This window comes from Girardinichthys multiradiatus, chromosome 15, assembly GCF_021462225.1.
Source record: "Girardinichthys multiradiatus isolate DD_20200921_A chromosome 15, DD_fGirMul_XY1, whole genome shotgun sequence".
In the NCBI taxonomy this organism is placed as follows: domain Eukaryota; kingdom Metazoa; phylum Chordata; class Actinopteri; order Cyprinodontiformes; family Goodeidae; genus Girardinichthys; species Girardinichthys multiradiatus.
The window spans coordinates 9,048,356-9,071,764 of NC_061808.1; the positions used below are offsets into that span (position 1 = coordinate 9,048,356).

At 42.0% G+C, this 23,409-nt stretch overlaps 2 protein-coding genes across 3 annotated transcripts in view; one reads left to right on the plus strand and one right to left on the minus strand.

The window, feature by feature from the left end:
• The window catches only part of ryr3 (ryanodine receptor 3), a 153,647-nt gene extending 146,322 nt beyond the window's left edge, over positions 1-7,325 (plus strand). For both annotated transcript variants that reach the window (XM_047387608.1, XM_047387609.1), the window contains 6 exons: positions 103-237; positions 733-889; positions 964-1,028; positions 5,591-5,691; positions 5,771-5,822; positions 6,417-7,325. In XM_047387608.1, the coding sequence (XP_047243564.1) occupies positions 103-237; positions 733-889; positions 964-1,028; positions 5,591-5,691; positions 5,771-5,822; positions 6,417-6,512 (606 nt within the window). In that variant the 3' untranslated portion in view covers positions 6,513-7,325. The remainder of the gene's footprint in view (positions 1-102; positions 238-732; positions 890-963; positions 1,029-5,590; positions 5,692-5,770; positions 5,823-6,416) is intronic.
• aven (apoptosis, caspase activation inhibitor) overlaps positions 6,074-23,409 on the minus strand; it is a 51,377-nt gene continuing 34,041 nt past the window's right edge. Inside the window, exons 3-6 of the mRNA XM_047387614.1 lie at positions 13,002-13,072; positions 9,941-10,036; positions 8,221-8,518; positions 6,074-7,737 (exon numbers count right to left, since the gene is read on the minus strand). Coding sequence (XP_047243570.1) covers positions 7,592-7,737; positions 8,221-8,518; positions 9,941-10,036; positions 13,002-13,072 — 611 coding nt within the window. The 3' untranslated portion in view covers positions 6,074-7,591. The remainder of the gene's footprint in view (positions 7,738-8,220; positions 8,519-9,940; positions 10,037-13,001; positions 13,073-23,409) is intronic.

The following is a 23,409-nucleotide window of genomic DNA, read 5'->3' on the forward strand; positions in this document are numbered from 1 at the left end:
ATGCTCAGACGGCAAAATGTTGATCCAAAAATCCCCTGAATTGAAACCTGTGAAGTCTGCTGTCCTTTTAGCTTTTTTTTAATGAGCGTCCTGTTCTTGCAGCTGGTGCTGACTGTGGGTCTGCTGGCCGTAGTCGTCTACCTCTATAGTGTGGTGGCCTTCAACTTCTTTAGAAAGTTCTACAATAAGAGTGAGGATGAAGACGAGCCTGACATGAAGTGTGACGACATGATGACGGTACGTCTGTTTAAAACAAATAGGCAGGAAATTGGAAAATAACTTCAATTTGTTTTCAGCTGAAGCAAATGTTTGGAGCTGAAAAGATTCTTTGGCTTTTATTCTGAATGAATGACGATCACATCCTAATGGCCTTGATCAGTGTATGAAGGACACTAAACTGAGAAGAAGCTTGAATGTTTTTTTTTATTTACTGCCTATCAATAGAAGACTCTTGCATCCTTTTGAAGTCTTCAGGACCTTGATAGTTTCCATAGCAATTGCTCTTTACCTTCATTACAAAACGTCACTGCCTCATAACTAAAGCAGCGTTCAGAAGCATGAGGTTTCCAACTCCAGCAAGGGGTTAGTCAAAATCGGTCAACAAAATAAAGTTTAACCCGGAAAGAGAGGGAATGAAACTTAAATGAGAAGAAATCCTGGTGCAACCGGATAATTGATCCTAATTAAACTAAGCTGCTGTTGATTTTTTTCTTTCTATTTTTCCCTGCATAGTGCTACCTGTTCCACATGTATGTGGGCGTGAGAGCCGGTGGAGGCATCGGGGACGAGTTGGAGGACCCGGCTGGAGATCCCTATGAACTCTACCGCATCCTGTTTGACATCACCTTCTTCTTCTTTGTCATTGTCATCCTGCTGGCCATCATTCAGGGTAAATATTTACTCTCATCATAACAGATCTTGAAGTACTTCTTGGCTTTTTCAGAACTTTCAAACTTCCTATAGGTTTGATCATTGATGCCTTTGGTGAGCTGAGAGACCAGCAGGAGCAAGTGAAGGAGGACATGGAGGTAAGACTCGGGTCTAACCCATAAGAAAGATAATCCAAAATAACGCTGTCCGATTTGATTATTGATAAGATTCCAGTTATATACAGTTATGGTCAATATTTTAGGCTTTCTTACTTGATCTGTGCCATTTTTTTCAGGGTAAAATAATCATAAAACAACCAAATTCAACTATTTCTATTTAAGTATTACTTATACAGGTTAGGTTTTTGGTGCAGCTTAGGAATCATTTTCCTGTCTGAATACCCAAGTACCCCTTTTTCTTACAATGCACCACTACCTCCAGCAGCCCCACAGCATGAAGCTACCACCACCATACTTGACAGTGTGGATCAGTTGGTTAAAATGTGGGTGCACCATTTTTCTGGCGGTTCTGGCACAAGCTCGGCACATATGAATGCACTTAAAACAAGTATTTGTGTGAAAAGGGTTTTAGATGTATCTGAAAAAAAAATTCTTGAACCAACTTTTTCCTATTTTTGTCACAAAACCTTCAAATTCAAAACGTGTGTAAAGATATTTCGGTCTCAGTTTTAGGAGAGCCCACAAAAACTGATTCAAAATGCAAACATATACCGTAAATTCCGGACTACAGAGCGCATCTGATTAAACGCTGCATGCTCTAATTTTAGAAAGAAAACCAATTTTGTGCAGGCCGCACCGGATGTTAAGCCGCGGGTGTCCCACGTTGAAATATGATTTACACAGAAAGATATTACATGTGAGGAATTTTTAATCTTAATCCGTATGGTAATATGTAAAAATGCATATTGCAAATGCTTTTTTTTTTTTTTTTTGAACAGTGGCTGTAACACGGCTACCTTTAAATATACGTACGTTATCAGTAACACACAAATTTAGTTGCTAATGCTTTTTTACTGAACAGTGTACGAACAACATTCCAATATTTCCTAACTGATTTACACTGCAGCCTACCAGGTCAAAACTCATTGATTGCCTTCTTCATTTTTTTCCTGCGCACTGAAACCATCAGAGTCCTGTTCTTCAGTGTCCGAATTGAACAGTCTCAGGATCTCATTTGAACGCACCCGGTCCCCGTAGGCCATCCTACGGAGGAAGCTCATTTCCGCCGCCTGTATCCGGGATCTCGTTCTTTCAGTCATGACCCAAAGTTCATGGCCATAGGTGAGGGTAGGAACGTAGACCGACCGGTGAAGAGAGAGCTGAGCTTTTCGGCTCAGCTCTCTCTTCACCACAACGGACTGGCACAGTGCCCCCAGTACTGTGGCGGACGCACCGATCCGTCTGTCGATCTCCCGCTCCATTCTTCCCTCACTCGTGAACAAGACCCCGAGATACTTAAACTCCTCCACTTGAGGCAGGAACTCCCCTCCAACCTGAAGAGGACAAGCCACCCTTTTCCGGTCGAGAACCATGGCCTCGGACTTGGAGGAGCTGATCTTCATCCCAGCCGCTTCACACTCGGCTGCGAACCTCTCCAGTGCATGCTGTAGGTCTTGGCTAGAGGGGGCCAGCAGGACCACGTCATCTGCAAAAAGAAGAGACGAAATCCTCTGGTCCCCAAACCAGACCCCCTCCGGCCCTTGGCTGCGCCTAGAAATCCTGTCCATAAAAGTTATGAACAGTACCAGTGACAAAGGGCAGCCCTGCCGGAGTCCAACATGCACTGGTAACAGGTCCGACTTAGGACTTAGTGCCGGCAATGCGAACCAAACTCCTGCTCTGCTTGTACAGAGATCGGATGGCCCCTAGTAAAGGGCCCCCAATTCCATACACATGTGTTTTGTGGGGGGGTACCCCCACAGGGCATCACGAGGGACACAGTCGAATGCTTTCTCCAGGTCCACAAAACACATGTGGACTGGTTGGGCAAACTCCCATGAACCCTCGAGTACCCTGTAGAGGGTATAGAGTTGGTCCAGTGTTCCACGGCTGGGACGAAAACTACACTGCTCCTCCTGAAGCCGGGGTTTGACTATTGGCCGGATTCTCCTCTCCAATACCCTGGTGTAGGCCTTACCAGGGAGGCTGAGGAGTGTGATCCCCCAGTCTGCCAATCCAAAGGCACTGTCCCCGTCCGCCACGCAATGTTGAAGAGGCGTGTCAACCATGACAGCCCCTCAACATCCAAAGACTTGAGGTACTCAGGGCGGATCTCACCAACCCCGAAGCCCTGCCACCGCGGAGCTTTTTAACCACCTCGGTGACTTCAGCCTGGGTGATGAAAGAATCCAACCCCAAGTCCCCGGCCTCTGTTTCCACCAGGGAATGCGTGATGGCAGGGTTGAGGAGATCCTCGAAGTATTCCTTCCACTGGCCGATAATGTCCCCAGTCGAGGTCAGCAGCTCCCCACCCCCGCTGTAAACAGTGTTGGCGACGCACTGCTTCCCCCTCCTGAGGCGCCGGACGGTTTGCCAGAATCGCTTCGAGGCCAACTGGTAGTCCTTCTCCATGGCCTCATCGAACTCCTCCCAGGTCCGAGTTTTTGCCTCTGCCACCGCCCGGGCCACGGCACGCTTGGCCCCACGGTACCCGTCAGCCGCCTCAGGAGTCCCACAAGCCAACCACAGCCGATAGGACTCCTTCTTCAGCTTGACAGCGTCCCTTACTGCCGGTGTCCACCACCCGGTTCGGGGATTGCCGCCGCGACAGGCACCGCAGACCTTACGGCCGCAGCTACGGGCAGCAGCATCGACAATAGATGCGGAGAACATGGTCCACTCGGACTCTATGTCTCCAACATCCCTCGGAATCTGGTCAAAGCTCTCCCGGAGGTGAGAGTTGAATACATCCCTGGCCAAGGGGTCCGCCAGACGTTCCCAGCAGACCCTCACTATGCGCTTGGGCCTGCCAAGTCTGTCCGGCTTTCTCCTCCCCCAGCAGATCCAACTCACCACCAGGTGGCGATCAGTGGACAGTTCAGCCTCTCTCTTCACCCGAGTGTCCAAAACATGCGGCCGAAGGTCTGATGATACAACAACAAAGTCGATCATTGACCTCCTACCTAGGGTGTCCTGGTGCCAAGTGCACTGATGGACACCCTTATGTTTGAACATGGTGTTCATTATGGACAATCCGTGACTAGCACAGAAGTCCAATAACAAAACACCACTCGGATTCAGATCGGGGAGGCCATTCCTCCCGATCACGCCTCTCCAGGTGTCACTGTCGTTTCCCACGTGGGCGTTGAAGTCCCCCAGCAGAATAATGGAGTCCCCAGGAGGGGCACTATCGAGCACCCCCAACAGGGACGCCAAGAAGGCCAGGTACTCCGCACTACCACTCGGCCCGTAGGCTGAAATGATAGTCAGAGACCTCTCCCCAACCCGAAGGCGCAGGGATGCGACCCTCTCATCCACTGGGGTAAACCCCAACACGAGACGGCTGAGCTGGGGGGCGACAACCAAACCAACCCCAGCCCGCCGCCTCTCCCCGTGGGCCACTCCAGAGTAGAAGAGAGTCCAGCCCCTCTGGAGGAGATGGGTTCCAGAGCCCATGCTGTGCGTGGAGGCGAGCCCGACTATTTCTAGTCAATATCTCTCGACCTCCCGCACAAGCTCAGGCTCCTTCCCCCCCAGCGAGGTGACATTCCACGTCCCTAGAGCCAGCCTAAGCATCCGGGGATCGGGCCGCCGAGGTCTCCACCTTCGTCCGCCGCCCAATCCTCTTTGCACCGGTCCCTCACGGTTCCCCCTGCAGGTGGTGGGCCCACTGGGGGATGGTCTCGCATCTCTCGTTCGGGCTTGGTCCGGCCGGTTCCCGCGAGGAGCAACCAAGCCACCAGGCGCTCTCCGACGAGTCCCAAACCCAGGCCTGGCTCCAGGGTGGGACCCCAGCTCCGCCGTACCGGGCGACATCACGTGCACTCCCTTAGAGATAGGGTGAGGATCTCGACCATCCGGGAGGGGCTCGGAGTAAAGCCGCTACTCCTCCACATCGAGAGGAGCCAGTTGAGGTGGCTCGGGCATCTATACCGGATGCCTCCTGGACGCCTTCCTCGGGAGGTGTTCCAGGCACGTCCCACCGGTAGGAGGCCCAGGGGATGGCCCAGGACACGCTGGAGGGACTATGTCTCTCGGCTGGCCTGGGAACGCCTTGGGCTCCCCCCGGAGGAGCTGGAGGAGGTGTCTGGGGAGAGGGATGTCTGGGCATCTGCTGAGTCTGCTGCTCCTGCGACCCGGTCCCGGATAAAGCGGAAGACGACGAGTACGAGTACGGTCCCCTTAATCACGCAGCAGACCAGCTATTCGAAACCCGTTGGTGATTTTCCATATTGATGAGGGTGAAGATAAATGTCTGATTTACAATACCGGTAATTGAGTAGTGAAAGTGCTCTTGATTTATTGCACAAGTTCATTGGACCTCTTTGAACTACTCATCAATTTGATTGGTCTACTGTTACCAGGCAAAATGTTTTTGGCGGCTTGGAAAAAACATGCATTAGCCGCACCGTTGTATAGGCCGCAGTGTTCAAAGTGTGTGAAAAAAGTAGCGGCTTATAATCCGGAGTTTACGGTAATTCTTGTCTTTTTATATTAGAAAACAATCTTTTTGAACCATTATCTCTGATTATTTTTGTCAGACCAAATGCTTCATCTGTGGCATTGGGAACGACTACTTTGATCGAACACCACATGGGTTTGAAACTCATACCCTACAAGAGCACAACCTGGCCAACTACCTGTAAGTGCCGCTACAGACAGTACAGTTTTGGGGTATTTCCGGTATAAAGTGTGAATATATACTCTCCTCCCTTGTGCAGGTTCTTCTTGATGTACCTGATCAACAAGGATGAGACTGAACACACCGGTCAGGTATGTGAAAACACAAATCTGGTTGTTTTCTAATGGCTGCCTTTGCACAATAAGACAACAAAGGATGGACAGGAAGCACACCCATTTCAGTAGGATTTACTTATGCAACATTTCAACCCACTTGAAATGTTGCAGCAGAATGAAGCAATGCGTGGGTTTGCGTTGACAATTGAGGTCCACCTGAGGTTTAAGTTGTTTTTGATGTACATTATCTAAAACTTCAGAAAAAAAATCAGACATTTTGCAGAAAATAATTTTAATAGGGTGGTTTAATCAGTCATATTTTACCATGTACAGTGCCTTGCAAGAGTATTCATACCAGCAGAACCTTTGCAGTTTGACATGCTGACTAAAAATGCATGCCACATTTTTTGGTAAAAAAATATTTTATTTTCCTTTTACATCACATTCATCTATTAGAAACAATGTGAAAAGGTTTAAGGGATATGAATACTTTGCAAGGTGTCTCATCATCTTATAAAATCCTATTACAACATGTTTCGATAGCGGCTTCCCTGCAGAAAGCTTAGTTTTGTTTTTTGTTGGGTTGGTTGGGTCAAAGAACTCCTAAATTCATGTCACGTCCTCTTGCAGGAGTCGTATGTGTGGAAGATGTACCAGGAGAGATGCTGGGACTTCTTCCCTACAGGAGACTGCTTCCGTAAGCAATATGAGGACCAGTTGGGTTAGGAGAGGGCGGCCACAGCTGGCACCTCCCCCACACCCCTCCCTAGTCGATGTCACCCTGTTAACAGAACCTGAACACATCTTGAATTCTACTGATGATTGGACGCTCCGGATTTGTGCATCAAGTTCCTTTTACTTCCTGCAGCGACACCTCATTTATGCAGACTCTTCGTTTGATTCTGAATCACATTAAACTTGCTTAAACCCAACTACTTAAACACGTTGTGGGTTACAGCATGACAACTGAATGCCTGTGTATGCACAATTTGTCAGGATCCTTGTGTCACTACAAACCTGAGTGGATGTTTGCTCCTGGAATTGATCAATGCTGACTGAGTTAAAGTCAAATGATTTGCCTTTCAAAGCTGGCTGAAGTGTGTAATGAAATGAATATGGTTCCTTCAGGACCAGAGATGAGACTGTTTAAGTGTTAATCAAGTGCCAATGTGCCTTTGGAAAAAAACTATGCAAAAGACTAATCTTTGTTCCTCTTAACACAAGCAATGCTCTAGTTCTGGTCTTAATAACAAGCAGATTTACATTGGTTTTTGGCTTTTAAATGAACAAAAAAAATACATTTGTTGTATAAAATCTAGACATTTCTTGTGTAAATGTTGCTTAGTTTGGTGGCGTCCTGCCCACACTGCACCTCTTTCCACATTAGAACAATCCCACAACAGAGGAGAATAATAAAACTTGGTTATGGGCTGAACAGTTAACTGCTACTTTATGGCCATTTGTACGTATGTAGTAGCTTCAGAAGATTTGATTTCTTTTGATGAAAGGAGGAAAATAATAAACTGATGCAATACAATATGTTGTGTCATCTGCAGACTGTTTCACAGAGCCTTCTCCCTTAAATGTACAGTGGTGAACACAGTTTTTATCAAAGGTTTGGACACACTGTCCTCTCTCTACACTCTCTGGCTGGAGACAGATGGCATGCTTCTGTCTGTCTCCAGCCAAGTAGACCACGAAAGAAACACCAGTATTCAACACATTTCTGTAAACTTTACAACATCCTTTCAAGTAGACTGTTCCATTGGAGTCCAGTTTTACTTTCATCATCACCTTCTTCGTGGTCAGGAGATCATGCTGTCCAGCCAGTCCTCCAGATCCTCCTCAGTCATCAGTTCTTTGACGGGGACAGACATTGGAGAGGTAACAATCTCATCTTCAGCTGCTTCTTCAGCCACCTCTGGTACAACCTCCTTTACTTCTTCAAACCCTTGAAAAGAGCACAGAAGTAGTAGTATTGAATCTCACACAATGACTATATAGGCCAGCCCTCCCAATGCTATTTGACACTGTAGTAGCAGTACCAATAGTTTGTCCTAGCTGGATTTTCTAAAGGATAGTCTTATAGTGTTCTGATGGGTCACCTAATAGCACAAATCTTATTAGTTTAACACATTGCTGATAATGTTATGTGAAGCAATAGGCTAGTGTTAGCCTGCTTACTCTTTATTTTGATATAACGATATCAGAAGTTTAGTCAAACTCCCACATCGATCATTAGGAGGTCTTTAGTATAAAATAAAGGCTGAAAGAAGACAGTCTTAGGATCATTTAATTCTCATCAGTAAATATTTAAATGTTGATGAAATATGAGCACCACTTTCTTCAACCACCTCCACTCTCTTAAATTTGGCAGAAATCATCTAAAAAATGCATGTCATCAACCTGCAGAACAACTGATAATTCTACTTGCCTTTCTCTGGAGAACCTCTCTCCTCAACTGGACCACCGGTCGATTGGTGTCCTGCATCACCTGAAGCAGGTTTCTGTAAACCCAGCAGCTGATCTAACTCTTCATCACCATCATCCTCCACAGGTTTAACTGCTACAGAAAAGACATGCGAGTCTAAGCCCACCCCTCGAGCCACGGGGCGGTTCTGATTTGTCCCAAGGCATTTGAAGCCAGCAGACGAAGGAGGGAATTTCTCTGTTTTGGAGACTTCCTGTTTAGGAGTGAGGGTCACAGCTGGCAGCTCTAATGGTGTCAAGGCCTAAAACACAAAGAAAAGACGTGTTGGTGTCAAAGATCTGAAGAGTAAAACATTATGTAAGAATTCTTCAAAAATAAAGCTGTGTACTGATCAGTATAACTCCAAGTTAATTTTTACCTTTATAAAATTAAAGCCATGTGAGAAGCAAGTAAACTTTATCAGCTGGTTCCCATACAGCACAAGGTAAACTCAGACATCACATGACATATTACACCATGTTCTTTACTTCTAAAATGCAGTATTCACCTATACTGCTTGAATATTTATTAAGAAAGCAGGAAGCAACCAGTGGGTGCTGAAACTGATCACTACAAAAGCGAGGTCTGAGGTCTGACATGTAAAATAGGAAACAATCATTAAAGCTGAACTACAGCTCAGACTTTTCGGGGAAAGTTTAATTAAACAGAGTTCATAATAATACGATTAGAAAGAGTCAAAAAGTAACACTAGTTAGATGAGATACCAAAAGGAGCATCCTGTTTCTAAGACAAATTGATACCACAACTTAGCTTTATAAAATAAATATATCTGGCCATAATACACTGTGCAAAGTTCAAAGGGGAAACCAAACATGAGCATGGCAGTAAAGGTGTCTAGCACACTGCTAGAGGTATCTACCGACGTACCTTGCAGTTTTAGAGTCCAAGTTCTATTTAAAATACAATAGGTAAAGAACAAAATCACGATGTTGCAATGATCCAGTCGAGTTTAAGGCCTCAACCTAATTGTAAACACTGTAATGAGACTTATTCCCCTTTCTCACGGGCTCTGCTTAGGCCAGCCCCACTACCCAGTACTGGCTTTCTAAGAACCTGCTTGTCAGACTCAGCAGGACTGAATGAAGTTACACTTTGGCTTAACTTGCACTTTAGCTGTTGCTTAAAGTGGAATCCCTGGAAGGTGGTTTTATTATTTTACGCACAAAACCAACACTGGAGGTCACTAAACAGAATAAATACTTAACTCATTTAGTGTAGTGCATAATTGTCTCCACCTAACTCCACCTCTCCAGCACCTCTACACCAATAAAAAGAAAAGAAAACCAAGCCATAACTCCAGCCATCAGTGTGTCATTGGGAACAACAGGTTTAATGTGGAGTACAGTGAGGATGAGCGGAGTGGAGCCGTGTGGTGTTGGAACCCTGAATGGAAAAGAGGTATTACACTACAAGGGTAGATGTTCATTTAAAACCATATTTTATATTCTTAAATTTTGAAGGAATCCAAGAGTCCCATGAAAAAAAAAACATACTTCAATAACCTTTTAAATTTTAAAAGTGTTGCATTTTGTAATCAATCCCTTATTTCTCATTCTGGGAAATGTCCTAAAGGAAATTTGTATAACTCTATTTTCTCTTACACCACATTCCACGCTTCATTTCATTTTCATCTGAGACACCAGGAGAGAAGCAAAGGTCATACCTGAACCAGCTCAGCTTCTAGATTCAGTCTTTGATGAAGAGGCACTTGTTGGAGACTCTGGGCGAGGGCTGGGAGGTCCAAACACACCACCGACATCTGAAGATATAAAAAAGAAAAAGATAACGACCTGAAAGCAGGCAGGAGGTGATGTGAGTCACACTGAACTTAAGGCAAAAGGCATCAGGAATAAAAATTAAATCACAAAGATCAAAAGCAGCTACAGATCAGAAATCACATCATACTCCAACTGTCGCACAAACGTCTAAAATCAGGTGAATAAACCACATGCTTAAAGCTTTGACTTCAAACTACACTCACTGGCCACTTTATTAGGTACACCTTGCTAGTACCGGGTTGGACCCCCTTTTGCCTTCAGAACAGCCTTAATCCTTTGTAGCATAGATTCAACAAGGTACTGGAAACATTCCTCAGAGAGTTTGGTCCATATTGACATGATAGCATCACAGAGATGCTGCAGATTTGTCGGCTACACGTCCATGATGCGAATCTACCGTTCCACCACATCCCAAAGGTGCTCTATTGGATTGAGATCTGGTGACTGTGGAGGCCATTTGAGTCCAGTGAAGTCATTGTCATGTTCAAGAAACCAGTCTGAGATGATTAGTGCTTTATGACATGGTGTGTTATCCTACTGGAAGTAACCATCAGAAGATGGGTACACTGTGGTCATAAAGGGATGGACATGGTCAGCAACAATACTCAGGTAGGCTGTGGCGTTGACACAATGCTCAATTGGTTCTAAGGGGCCCAAAGTGTGCCAAGAAAATATCCCCCACACCATTACACCACTACCACCACCAGCCTGAACCGTTGATACAAGACAGGATGGATCCATGTTTTCATGTTTTTGATGCCAAATTCTGACCCTACCATCCGAATGTCGCAACAGAAATTGAGACTCATCAGACCAGGCAACGTTTTTCCAATCTTCTATTGTCCAATTTTGGTGAGCCTGTGTGAATTGTAGCCTCAGTTTCCTGTTCTTAGCTGACAGGAGTGGCATCCGGTGTGGTCTTCTGCTGCTGTAGCCCATCCGCCTCAAGGTTCGATGTGTTGTGCATTCAGAGATGCTCTTCTGCATGCCTTGGTTGAAACGAGTGGTTATTTGAGTTACTGTTGCCTTTCTATCAGTTCGAACCAGTATGGCCATTCTCCTCTGACCTCTGGCATCAACAAGGCATTTGCGCCCACAGAACAGCCGCTCACTGGATATTTTCTCTTTTTCGGACCATTCTCTGTAAACCCTAGAGATGGTAGTGCGTGAAAATCCCAGTAGATCAGCAGTTTCTGAAATACTCAGACCAGTCCATCTGGCACCAACAACCATGCCACGTTCAAAGTCACTTAAATCACCTTTCTTCCCCATTCTGATGCTTGGTTTGAACTGCAGCAGATCGTCTTGACCATGTCTACATGTCTAAATGCATTGAGTTGCGGCCATGTGATTGGCTGATTAGAAACTTGTGTTAACGAGCAGTTGGACAGGTGTACCTAAACAAATGGCCGGTGAATGTAGATATGGACCAAAATAAGATTCTACCAGTAACACACAAATAAAGTGTTCATTGAAAACAGAATAAATACCCTAAATGTAATTATTAACTAATTACCTATGTTTGACAGCTTAGGGGTTCTACAACCTATAAATAAAGGATCATTTAAATAAAATGATGACTAATTAATTAATCAGCAATTATTAACTGAATTTATTGCTTAAAAATGTGACCTTTCACTAGAGAAGGGCCAAAATGTGATTCTACCAGTATAACCATGAGTGAAAATACCACTATTTCACTGTATCATAATATTTATTTAAAAATATATGATGCAAAGCAGAAAAGCTGCAAAAAAATGTAATGATGCTCAAATAATGATGACATACTTGTAATTTGTATTGTTGTCCGTTTTTTATATTGCTCTGATTTTAATATGAAGCTTTGGGCAAAAATATTGAATAACCACCTGCTAAATTTTACTAGTACTCATTTTACAGTATATTAGACTTTTTGTGTTTTTTCTGTGCAGTTGGTAGCCCTGGGTTCAACTCCTGGACGGAGTTTGCATGTTCTCCCTGTGCATGCGTGGGTTCTCACCGGGTACTCTGGCTTCCGCCCACAGTCCAAAAATGTGACTGTTAGGTTAATTGATCTCTCTAAATAGCCCTTAGGTGTGAATGAGTGTGTGCATGGTTGTCTGTCCTGTATGTCTCTGTGTTGCCCTGCGATGGACTGGCGACCTGGTGCACCCTGCCTCTCACCCATAGACTGCTTGAGATAGGCACCAGCTCACCCGTGACCCACTATGTAATAAGCTATATAGAAGATGAATGAATGTATGTGTTTTTTCTCAAGTATACAAAAAAGAAGAACAACAAGCTGATATTAGTCGGGCTATTACTAGTAGGCCAGTGGCCAGTCTGCACCTACAGCATTACCTTTACATGTGTGATGAGTGATGATCCTTTAGTTTCCACACCATGACTATTTGGGTTGATAGCAACTGGAAATATTTTCATACAGCTGAATTTGTACTTTTTGTAAGCAAGATTAAAGTGTAGGACTTTATTTCAGCCAGCTGATTGGCAGTACGAGGCAACAGGTGTGGGAGGGGCAACGCTGCATTACGATATTCTCCATTGAACCAGAGGAAACTTGAGTCACTCTGTCACTTTCTCTGGCTTTGTGTTAAAATGTCCATAGACCTGAAAAGCTGAAAATGAGGAGAGATTTTGTTCTGTTGCATCACTGAAGGTTTAAGTGTATCCAAAGCAACAAAAGACTGGCTTCACCTGAAGAAAATAAAAGTTCGGGAGATACAAAGCCAGATTCCAGAACTAAATTCATGCATGCTTCTGAGACTGGCTGCAAGTCCATGCAGCTTTTCACTAAAACTGGTGTGGATTGATCTCCTCACTCAACCATAAAGACACAGTTTTTCAGCTGCTAGATTACTTCTGAGAGCTTATTAAAATTTACATTATGGTAAATGTAACTTCAACTGGTGAGATCCAGAAATGATTTAATCAAGGTCAGAGTTTTACCTGACTGGCTGTGAATGGGTCCATCTCCCAGTCCTTCTCTTCTGCAAAGCGGAACTGAGTGAACGAATCCCCTGGAAGACAAAGAGCAACATAAATTTATAAGCATCTGCTTCAATTTATTTGTCGCTTCAGAGGACAAAGACTTTGCTGCAAAAATATCTGAAAATGTGTTGGAAGAAAGTCAGCAGCTTTGTGTGAACTGTTGGAGAGCTACAGCAACACCAACCTTTCACAACATTAACAGCAATTACTCTAGTGTACAACACTCCACAGACACTGAGAAGGTGTTATTAATAAACAGAATCAGGGTGCTAAAACTCAGCAGGCAGACAGAGGCAGATAAAAGTGGGAAAACTTCTGCTGTTTGAACGGGGCACAGCAGAAGCTCGGAGTTAAATCACAACATCCAGCACAACAAGGACACAGTGTCAGGTGTGAAGCACCACTCTGCTCGCTTCATGCATGAGATTCTCTCCACAGGGTTGCAGAAGGATGTCACTTTGGATGGAATAAAAGGGAGCTCGTGGGTATTTTAACAAAACATGATGAAAGGCCGTCTTTGTTCAAAATGGAAGCTAGAAATTCTCAAATGCAACAAAACACAGAGGTAACAGCAAGTCAATCCTTTCTTTGAGTTACAAAGAGAGGAGAAACCTTTTAACTATCAAAAGAAAACAACATAACTAGGACACGTCAATAAAATTACATGAGCGCTAATAAATTTGAGAATACAAAAGGACTTGGAAAAATAAGTGTTTTGTTAAGGATTATTACATCTGGAGCATCCATATTGCAACTGCTGTTACTATATGAAGTGCCAAAAGTGCAAAAATTAAAAATAAATAAACAAAACTCAAATAAGTACATTTACCCAAACCATATGGAAAAATTGAACTAAATATCATAAATAATTTAAATTAATAACTTAAACATAGAAATTACAAAAGAATAAGTATTAGATGTTAAAATCAATATAATTTTACACTACCAAATTATCTTAAAGTCTTGTGCTGCAGCATATCATAAATTAATTTTATCTCTCAGTTTTCCCTATCAGCCAGTGGGTCGGACCACCACTGCTATATGGTGAGTGGTCTGAGGATGCTTTTTGGGCAAGTTAGCCATCAGATGATGAGGACTATTTGATGTGCCAGAGAGACTTTTTTTAAACAATTTAATGATGCACCACAACACAGGGATGTGTTTGATGGGATCCATTTGCTCTAGGGACTTCTGCCTCCCCCCTGACTGATACACCCACCACACTGAATAGTGTATTTACATTAAGGATTGACAAAACTGTTCAGCAGAAAACATGATTAAACAAATTATAAAGAGAAATTGCCTTTTGTCAAAGTTGTTCTTGTTATTGACCTAATAAAACATTATTATGAAATAAAGAAATCAGATTGGATTGGTAATCCAAGCGGGTAACTATATGATAAAGCTGTTCTGAGCAGTAAATTGTGTTGCATTTCTTTAATCTAAAAAGCATATTGCTGCCGATATTTAAATCAAATCTAACCATAACAAATATCCAAATATTCCTAACTCAGGAAAAAAAGGATTAAAAGCCATTTTTATAGGAATTTTTAAAAATCCCCATAGAGACTTTCCTCTAATATATATCTACAGGGGTTGGACAATGAAACTGAAACACCTGGTTTTAGACCACAATCATTTATTAGCATGGGGTAGGGCCTCCTTTTGCGGCCAATACAGCGTCAATTCGTCTTGGGAATGACATATACAAGTCCTGCACAGTGGTCAGAGGAATTTTAAGCCATTCTTCTTGCAGGATAGTGGACAGGTCACTACGTGATACTGGTGGAGGAAAACGTTTCCTGACTCGCTCCTCCAAAACACCCCAAAGTGGCTCAATAATATTTAGATCTGGTGACTGTGCAGGCCATGGGAGATGTTCAACTTCACTTTCATGTTCATCAAACCAATCTTTCACCAGTCTTGCTGTGTGTATTGGTGCATTGTCATCCTGATACACGGCACCACCTTCAGGATACAATGTTTGAACCATTGGATGCACATGGTCCTCAAGAATGGTTCGGTAGTCCTTGGCAGTGACGCGCCCATCTAGCACAAGTATTGGGCCAAGGGAATGCCATGATATGGCAGCCCAAACCATCACTCTGGGCATGCAACAGTCTGGGTGGTGCGCTTCTTTGAGGCTTTTCCACACCGTAACTCTCCCAGATGTGGGGAAAACAGTAAAGGTGGACTCATCAGAGAACAATACATGTTTCACATTGTCCACAGCCCAAGATTTGCGCTCCTTGCACCATTGAAACCGACATTTGGCATTGGCATGAGTGACCAAAGGTTTGGCTACAGCAGCCAGGCCGTGTATATTGACCCTGTGGAGCTCCTGACGGACAGTTCTGGTGGAAGCCGGAGAGTTGAGTTGCACATTTAATTCTGCCGTGATTTGGGCAGCCGTGGTTTTATGTTTCTTGGATACAATCCGGGTTAGCACCCGAACATCCCTTTCAGACAGCTTCCTCTTGCGTCCACAGTTAATCCTGTTGGATGTGGTTCGTCCTTCTTGGTGGTATGCTGACATTACCCTGGATACCGTGGCTCTTGATACATCACACAGACTTGCCGTCTTGGTCACAGATGCGCCAGCAAGACGTGCACCAACAATTTGTCCTCTTTTGAACTCTGATATGTCACCCATAATGTTGTGTGCATTTCAATATTTTGAGCAAAACTGTGCTCTTACCCTGCTAATTGAACCTTCACACTCTGCTCTTATTGGTGCAATGTGCAATCAATGAAGACTGGTCACCAGGCTGGTCCAATTTAGCCATGAAACCTCCCACACTAAAATGACAGGTGTTTCAGTTTCATTGTCCAACCCCTGTATGTCCCTATTAATTAGATTCCTACTTTGTTTTTTGTGCATCAGATCTACCATTTTAATTAGAACTACTTAGAAGCTTATCTCACTAAAACCATCATATAAACATAAAAATGAATAGCTCACATATTTTCTTTTCCAGTCTCATTTCTCATTAAAAGGGCACAATAACTGAATGAAATTTGCATAAGAAAACTCAAGATCAGTGGTCTCCAAACTTTTAGCACTGCGAGTCAAAAATAGTTAAATTCAAAGTCCTTAAGGGCCATAACCTTTTTGTCCACTTCAAAAGCGACTTCTTTTCTTTTTACCTGCACAGCAATAAATTAAACATGCAATATTTTAATGAAACACAGTAGAACAAAAAACATTATTTTAGGTCCAAACAAGGGTCTCAGAGGATGTCTATGACCCTACTTACTTTGTGTAGCATCTAGCATTTATTTTTAACATCCATTTAGGAAATTATACATTTTTCATCAAAGATTCAATCTCCACAAACCACACAAAGTTATTCCAATGTCAGCGAATTTCCCCTGGGTTTCCCTTTGGACACCCCTGCACAAGATGAAAGGATGTGCCAGTAATCCAAGTAATGTTACTGTTTTCATCAGACCATAAATGTTACTTTTCTTTTATTATTTTCTCAGAGAGTGGAATACCCTTCTGTAGTTGTTGGAGGAAATACAGGACATAACCAGCAAACTGGCGATGCTAATATGGGAACTCAGGTTTAATATTAATTTCCTTCCTTTTAAAGTAATGCCTATCTTTAATTACGAATTAAGGCAGCATGATGCTGAACAAGATTTAGGTGGTGGTGACCTTGCCATACACAGATGGGCAGTGAGTGGGAGATTTGACAGAGGAAGCTGCTGCTCTGTTTGCTCCCAGGTTCTCTGCATTACTCAGCTTTCATCTGCAAGCATCAGCACCATCTGCAGTTGTCCTTGATATCTTTGTGAGTAAAAAGTAAATGAGGTCAACAAGCAGCAGCTACAGGAGGGCTTTGTGTCTGTCAGACCGAGTCCGGCCGTCAAACAGACAATTTATGAATAGAAGCATTATGGAGAATACAATGACCGTGACGCAAATGGATAAAAGGAGGAAATGTGAACGTCAGCTTGAAGTGAAGGCTCAGCATCAGATGCCTTTATGTTTGGCCATGAGCATGATTGATATCAGCAATGACAGCTGATTTTTACCGATCTTGGAACATAAATCCTGCCTGGGGTGGACATGAAATCGATTTTAGTTCCTGCTAGTATCTTAAGCTGATCAAATGCCAACAGCTAACAATATATAGTGAAATGAAATATTTGACCCCATACAAGTCTCTTCCATTTTCGCCTTTTTGTCACACTTATTTCAGATCTAATAAACCATGGGTAAATAGAAAAAAACTGTTTTCAGACAACTGAATGTTATCCAAACCATCAGGACTCTATGTGAAAACGGAACTTCTCCCTAAACCGTGGCTTTCTCTTTATTTTGATGTTTTAAAAGCAAATACATCTTATTTGACAGTACTTTACCACCTTAGCCGCGTGTTTACGATCATTGCCACTCTGTGGAGCACTCAGAGTGCGATACCATTATAAAGCATAAATGATGATGTCATATGCATGACCTACAGACTGAAACAATAAGTTTAACTGAATAAACAGTCAACCTTGAACAATGACTCAACTTAAAGTCACATTTAAAAGAGAAAATGTGGCTGCGGACAGCTGGCATTAATGTGCAACATATGTCTTCCTTGATTTGGAAATAAATCCAACCATCAGCCCACGCAGTCATTTTTCTTCAGCAACAGAACACCAGTAGGTTTAAGTTTCATTTCATATTCAAATATAGGCACAGACTTAAGTTTGAGAGGGCCTGAGTCATCTGATAGCAGTATTTCATCAAACCTGGCTTCATTATGTAATAGATGATATAATAGAGAGAATTAAAAAACAGCAAAGGACATGAATTTATACTGATCCGTCATGTTGTTTGATTCCAGAGCTTCACTGCTGATCACAGAAATACAAACCAAGGCCTTTAGTCCCCTTGTTTCATTCTGAATATATTTCTGCAAAGAAACAAAAAGAAAAGCCTGACACCTTGGAAACTGGTACGATTTTTGAAAAAAGTGTCTTTAACGACACTCCTGGCCTTTATTTTTGTTATTTTTCCAAAGTAGGCAGACAGGACGTGGATTGGAGAGAGGGGAAGACATGCAGCATAGGTCTCCGGAGTCGGGACTGGAACCCGGGATGGCTGCTTTGAGGACCGAGGTGTCTGTATATGGGTCACACGCTCTACCACTACACCACGCGCAGCACCAACATCCGTAATTCTTGATTTCAGAACAAAGCGCCCTCTCCCTTCAGTCTTAAGTCCTTCTCCGTTACGCAATAACATTTGTTTCAAAGATCATCTATTAAGGCATGGCATTTCAAATTTTAGGTCATTGGGTGTTGGACTTTATAAGATTTGCAGATGGAGTCCAGTTTTTTTACAGTCACCATCTTCAGCTGCAGGAATTGTAAGTTACTTTAGATAAAAGCAAGCATGGATTAGTTACACGGCGGATGAACACATTGTTTTTTATTCTCCAAAAAGCCCATAACCTTATAAATGACATGTCTCAACCGGGTCACACTCTGTTTGAATGGTTACAGCATCGATAGCTAAACTCAATACAGCCAGAAGGTAAAGGAGATGGGAAATGTGCAATAAATATGAATGGGTTTATTTTTATTTATCTTTTTTAACAAAAACAGTCATGGTGGAGACAAATTAATCAGGTCATAAAAGATTTTTGAGGTATTACGTTTGGGAGCTCTGCAAGGTTTGTCAGTTTAACACAGAAGCACAGCACCATGCATGACCGTTAGCTGTAGATGATGAGCTGGCAGAAAGGTGTGAAGCCACCTCAAGGTTTATGTTTAAGCTGCCAAATGGAGTAAAAACATCTGACTGTTACCATTTCCTCTAAATAAAATAATAAAAGTTTATAGGAAAATCTGGGCCCATAAATCATTGAATATTAATTCTGAAATGCACAGAGTTGATCAAACTAGCAACATCACCATGTTAAAATTTTGTATCATGATTATTGTGAAAAATTTCATGATATTCAAACACAATATTACAGGCTGAAGTTATCACACACTAAGTGAAGACAATAGAAAGCTCTTTTCCAGCATCATATCTATTATTAAAATCAGTATTACTATTATTACCATTAACATGATTTCTATTGTCATAAAAGTCAGGATCTAATGTGATAATGATAACTTCTCAATAACCTCACAAGAACACCCAGGGAACCGGTAACCAGTTCATCCCTAGTTTTGACTTTATGCAACTGTCCGCATCAATGCTCCTTCTATTAGTTTTAACCACATTAAACGGACCAGCTGATTTAATAAAATAACACATAAAATTTAAACCAAATCTAATAATACATACAGTAAGTAAAAACAACTGATATGTTTGTTGCATGGAGATGTTAAAATCTCTTGTTACATTTTATTTAGTGTTTTAAAAAGGTAAGCAGTTTGTTTTTTCTTTTGGAGTGACATTCATGGGTAAAATGTGTCCTATTTTTGATTATTTCCTCTTCAGTTTCATCATATTTTACATTTTTCACAAGATGAACATTCAGGGTTTTTAAACACCTAAAAATAATACCTTTTATTTTTTTTGCTGGTGTTTTAGCATTTTACACCAAAAGGCTATTTTGTACTTTAAGTCTTTGTTGAGCCTTTTTGAGGTGTGCAATAAATGCAAAATCTGTCTGGGAAATAATACACTGAAATAAAATAGCTGTGAGAAAAAGTAGTCACTAATGGAAGCATCACATTGAAATAAATTAGCTTATAATAGAGACATAGGTTTTTTTTGGTTTTTTTCCCAACAAAATATTGTTTGACATCATGGCAACATACTTTAAACTCAAGTCCTACAGAAAAAAATCCTGGGATGTCTATATTTATGTATAAAAAAAAACTTTACATGTCAGAACTGGCCAAGAATGCTGCAATCGATGCATGTCTAAACGAAAGCATTTCAAGACTAAATGAAAAACGAATGAAGATAATCTCCCTAAGTGATCAGAAGCATTAAAACTATGTTTCACACATTTTTTTTCTAGACAAGGACAAATCTTGTCTAAAACATTACTGGTTAGTCAGCGGAGGCACAGCAGATGCGTGGGTGACGGTTGAATGAAGTCCAGAACACATTTGTGCTCAGACCGCTAAAAGAAAAGTTACCATATACGATGCAGACCACATTTAAATAAGGTCGGAGCGATCCGTCAGCTTTTCTTTCATCAATCACAGTTGTATTAATTAATGCAAATGCTGTAGTTGGTTTGTCTCATTCACTTCCTGTTTCTAGCCATGACACTGATCTTAAGTGAATCCACACTCACAGTAAGATAAACGCCACATCTCACAGTGACATCTGCATCCAAACAACAGTCATCATATATTATTTTAACAGGATTAAACATAATTCTTTACCATATCCCCACATCAGTTTATTTATTGATACTGAGACTTTGGTTTTTAGGCAATTGCAAGATATCATGCAGCAAAAATTTCACTTCTTTTCCTCTTGTTCTTTTTTCTAAATCAAACTTCCGTTTTAAAAAGATAAATTTACATCAAAGTTAAACTGCCTCGGAGTTTAAAAAGCACTTCAGTCTTTCACTCTCACATTCCATCTGTTTCCGGCTCTTGCTCCTCTCTGGCTAATATCTTCTTAATCCTCCTCCTCCATCCTCGCCGTTTTTGTTCAGTCTAACACAGAGACCTGCTGAAGGTGGTGAAGTGTCTCCCACCTACACCTCGGACCCCCGTATCCTCCTGATGCGTGTCCATGAAAATAGCATCACATGTAAACCATCAAGGGGGGCTGACAGAACCACAGCAACATATCTTAGCCAGGATGAGAGACATGTCTGTCAAATTTCCAGAAAACACAGGGAGGACAAGAGGAGGAGGATGTGTGATGGAAAAAAAAAGAGACTGAGTCAACTAGATTATTAGTTCCTACTCATGCAAAAAGGTCTGAGACTAACATTTAAAGTTTTAATAGCAGTTTAGGAGCAACAGTTAAATATCAAATATAAAGTTTCTTTATTTTGTTTAAGCACAACTTACACAGTTGTTTTTAGACTGTCCTAAATGTTGCACATTTAATCTATCTAACTTCCTGACTGTGGATATTTTGGAGATTAGAAATATTTCTGATGTAACATGAACAAAATAATACAAATGACATAAACAGATACATATACAGGGGTTGGACAATGAAACTGAAACACCTGGTTTTAGACCACAATAATTTATTAGCATGGTGTAGGGCCTCCTTTTGCAGCCAATACAGCATCAATTCGTCTTGGGAATAACATATACAAGTCCTGCACAGTGGTCAGAGGGATTTTAAGCCATTCTTCTTGCAGGATAGTGGCCAGGTCACTACGTGATACTGGTGGAGGAAAACGTTTCCTGACTCGCTCCTCCAACACACCCCAAAGTGGCTCAATAATATTTAGATCTGGTGACTGTGCAGGCCATGGGAGATGTTCAACTTCACTTTCATGTTCATCAAACCAATCTTTCACCTGTCTTGCTGTGTGTATTGGTGCACCACCTTCAGGATACAATGTTTAAACCATTGGATACACATGGTCCTCAAGAATGGTTCGGTAGTCCTTGGCAGTGGACTACCCATCTAGCACAAGTATTGGGCCAAGGGAATGCCATGATATGGCAGCCTAAAGCATCACTGATCCACCCCCATGCTTCACTCTGGGCATGCAACAGTCTGGGTGGTACGCTTCTTTGGTGCTTCTCCACACCGTAACTCTCAGTTCACTCTTCAGTTTCATTGTCCAACCCCTGTATATATATATATACATATATATATATACATATATATATATATATACACATATATACATATATATATATATACACATATATACATATATATATATATATACACATATATACATATATATATATATATACACATATATACATATATATATATATACACATATATACATGTATATATATATACATATATATATATATACATATATATATATATATATATATATATATATATATATATATATATATATATATATATATATATATATATATATATATATATACAGTACAGACCAAAAGTTTGGACACACCTTCTCATTCAAAGAGTTTTCTTTATTTTCATGACTATGAATATTGTAGCTTCACACTGAAGGCATCAAAACTATGAATTAACACATGTGGAATTATATACTGAACAAAAAAGTGTGAAACAACTGAAAATATGTCTTATATTCTAGTTTCTTCAAAATAGTCACCTTTTGCTTTGATTACTGCTCCGCACACTCTTGGTATTCTGTTGATGAGCTTCAAGAGGTAGTCACCTGAAATGGTTATATATATATATATATATATATACATACATACATACACGCACACACACACATACACACACACAGACACACACACACACACACACACACACACACGGGTTGGACAATGAAACTGAAATACCTGTCATTTTAGTGTGGGAGGTTTCATGGCTAAATTGGACCAGCCTGGTAGAAAGTCTTCATTGATTGCACATTGCACCAGTAAGAGCAGAGTGTGAAGGTTCAATTAGCAGGGTAAGAGCACAGTTTTGCTCAAAATATTGAAATGCACACAACATTATGGGTGACATACCAGAGTTCAAAAGAGGACAAATTGTTGGTGCACGTCTTGCTGGCGCATCTGTGACCAAGACAGCAAGTCTTTGTGATGTATCAAGAGCCACGGTATCCAGGGTAATGTCAGCATACCACCAAGAAGGACCAACCACATCCAACAGGATTAACTGTGGACGCAAGAGGAAGCTGTCTGAAAGGGATGTTCGGGTGCTAACCCGGATTGTATCAAAAAAGCATAAAACCACGGCTGCCCAAATCACGGCAGAATTAAATGTGCACCTCAACTCTCCTGTTTCCACCAGAACTGTCCGTCGGGAGCTCCACAGGGTCAATATACACGGCCGGGCTGCTATAGCCAGACCTTTGGTCAGTCATGCCAATGCCAAACGTCTGTTTAAATGGTGCAAGGAGCGCATATCTTGGACTGTGGACAATGTGAAACATGTATTGTTCTCTGATGAGTCCACCTTTACTGTTTTCCCCACATCTGGGAGAGTTACGGTGTGGAAAAGCCTCAAAGAAGCGTACCACCCAGGCTGTTGCATGCCCAGAGTGATGGTTTGGGCTGCCATATCATGGCATTCCCTTGGCCCAATACTTGTGCAAATGGGCGCGTCACTGCCAAGGACTACCGAACCATTCTTGAGGACCATGTGCATCCAATGGTTCAAACATTGTATCCCTCATGTTCTTACTGGTGCATTGTGCAATCAATGAAGACTGGCTACCAGGCTACCAGGGAAATCACTCGCCTAGCCTCTGACAGCCTTTATCCAAAAGTCTCGGCCTTCTTAAACTGGAGG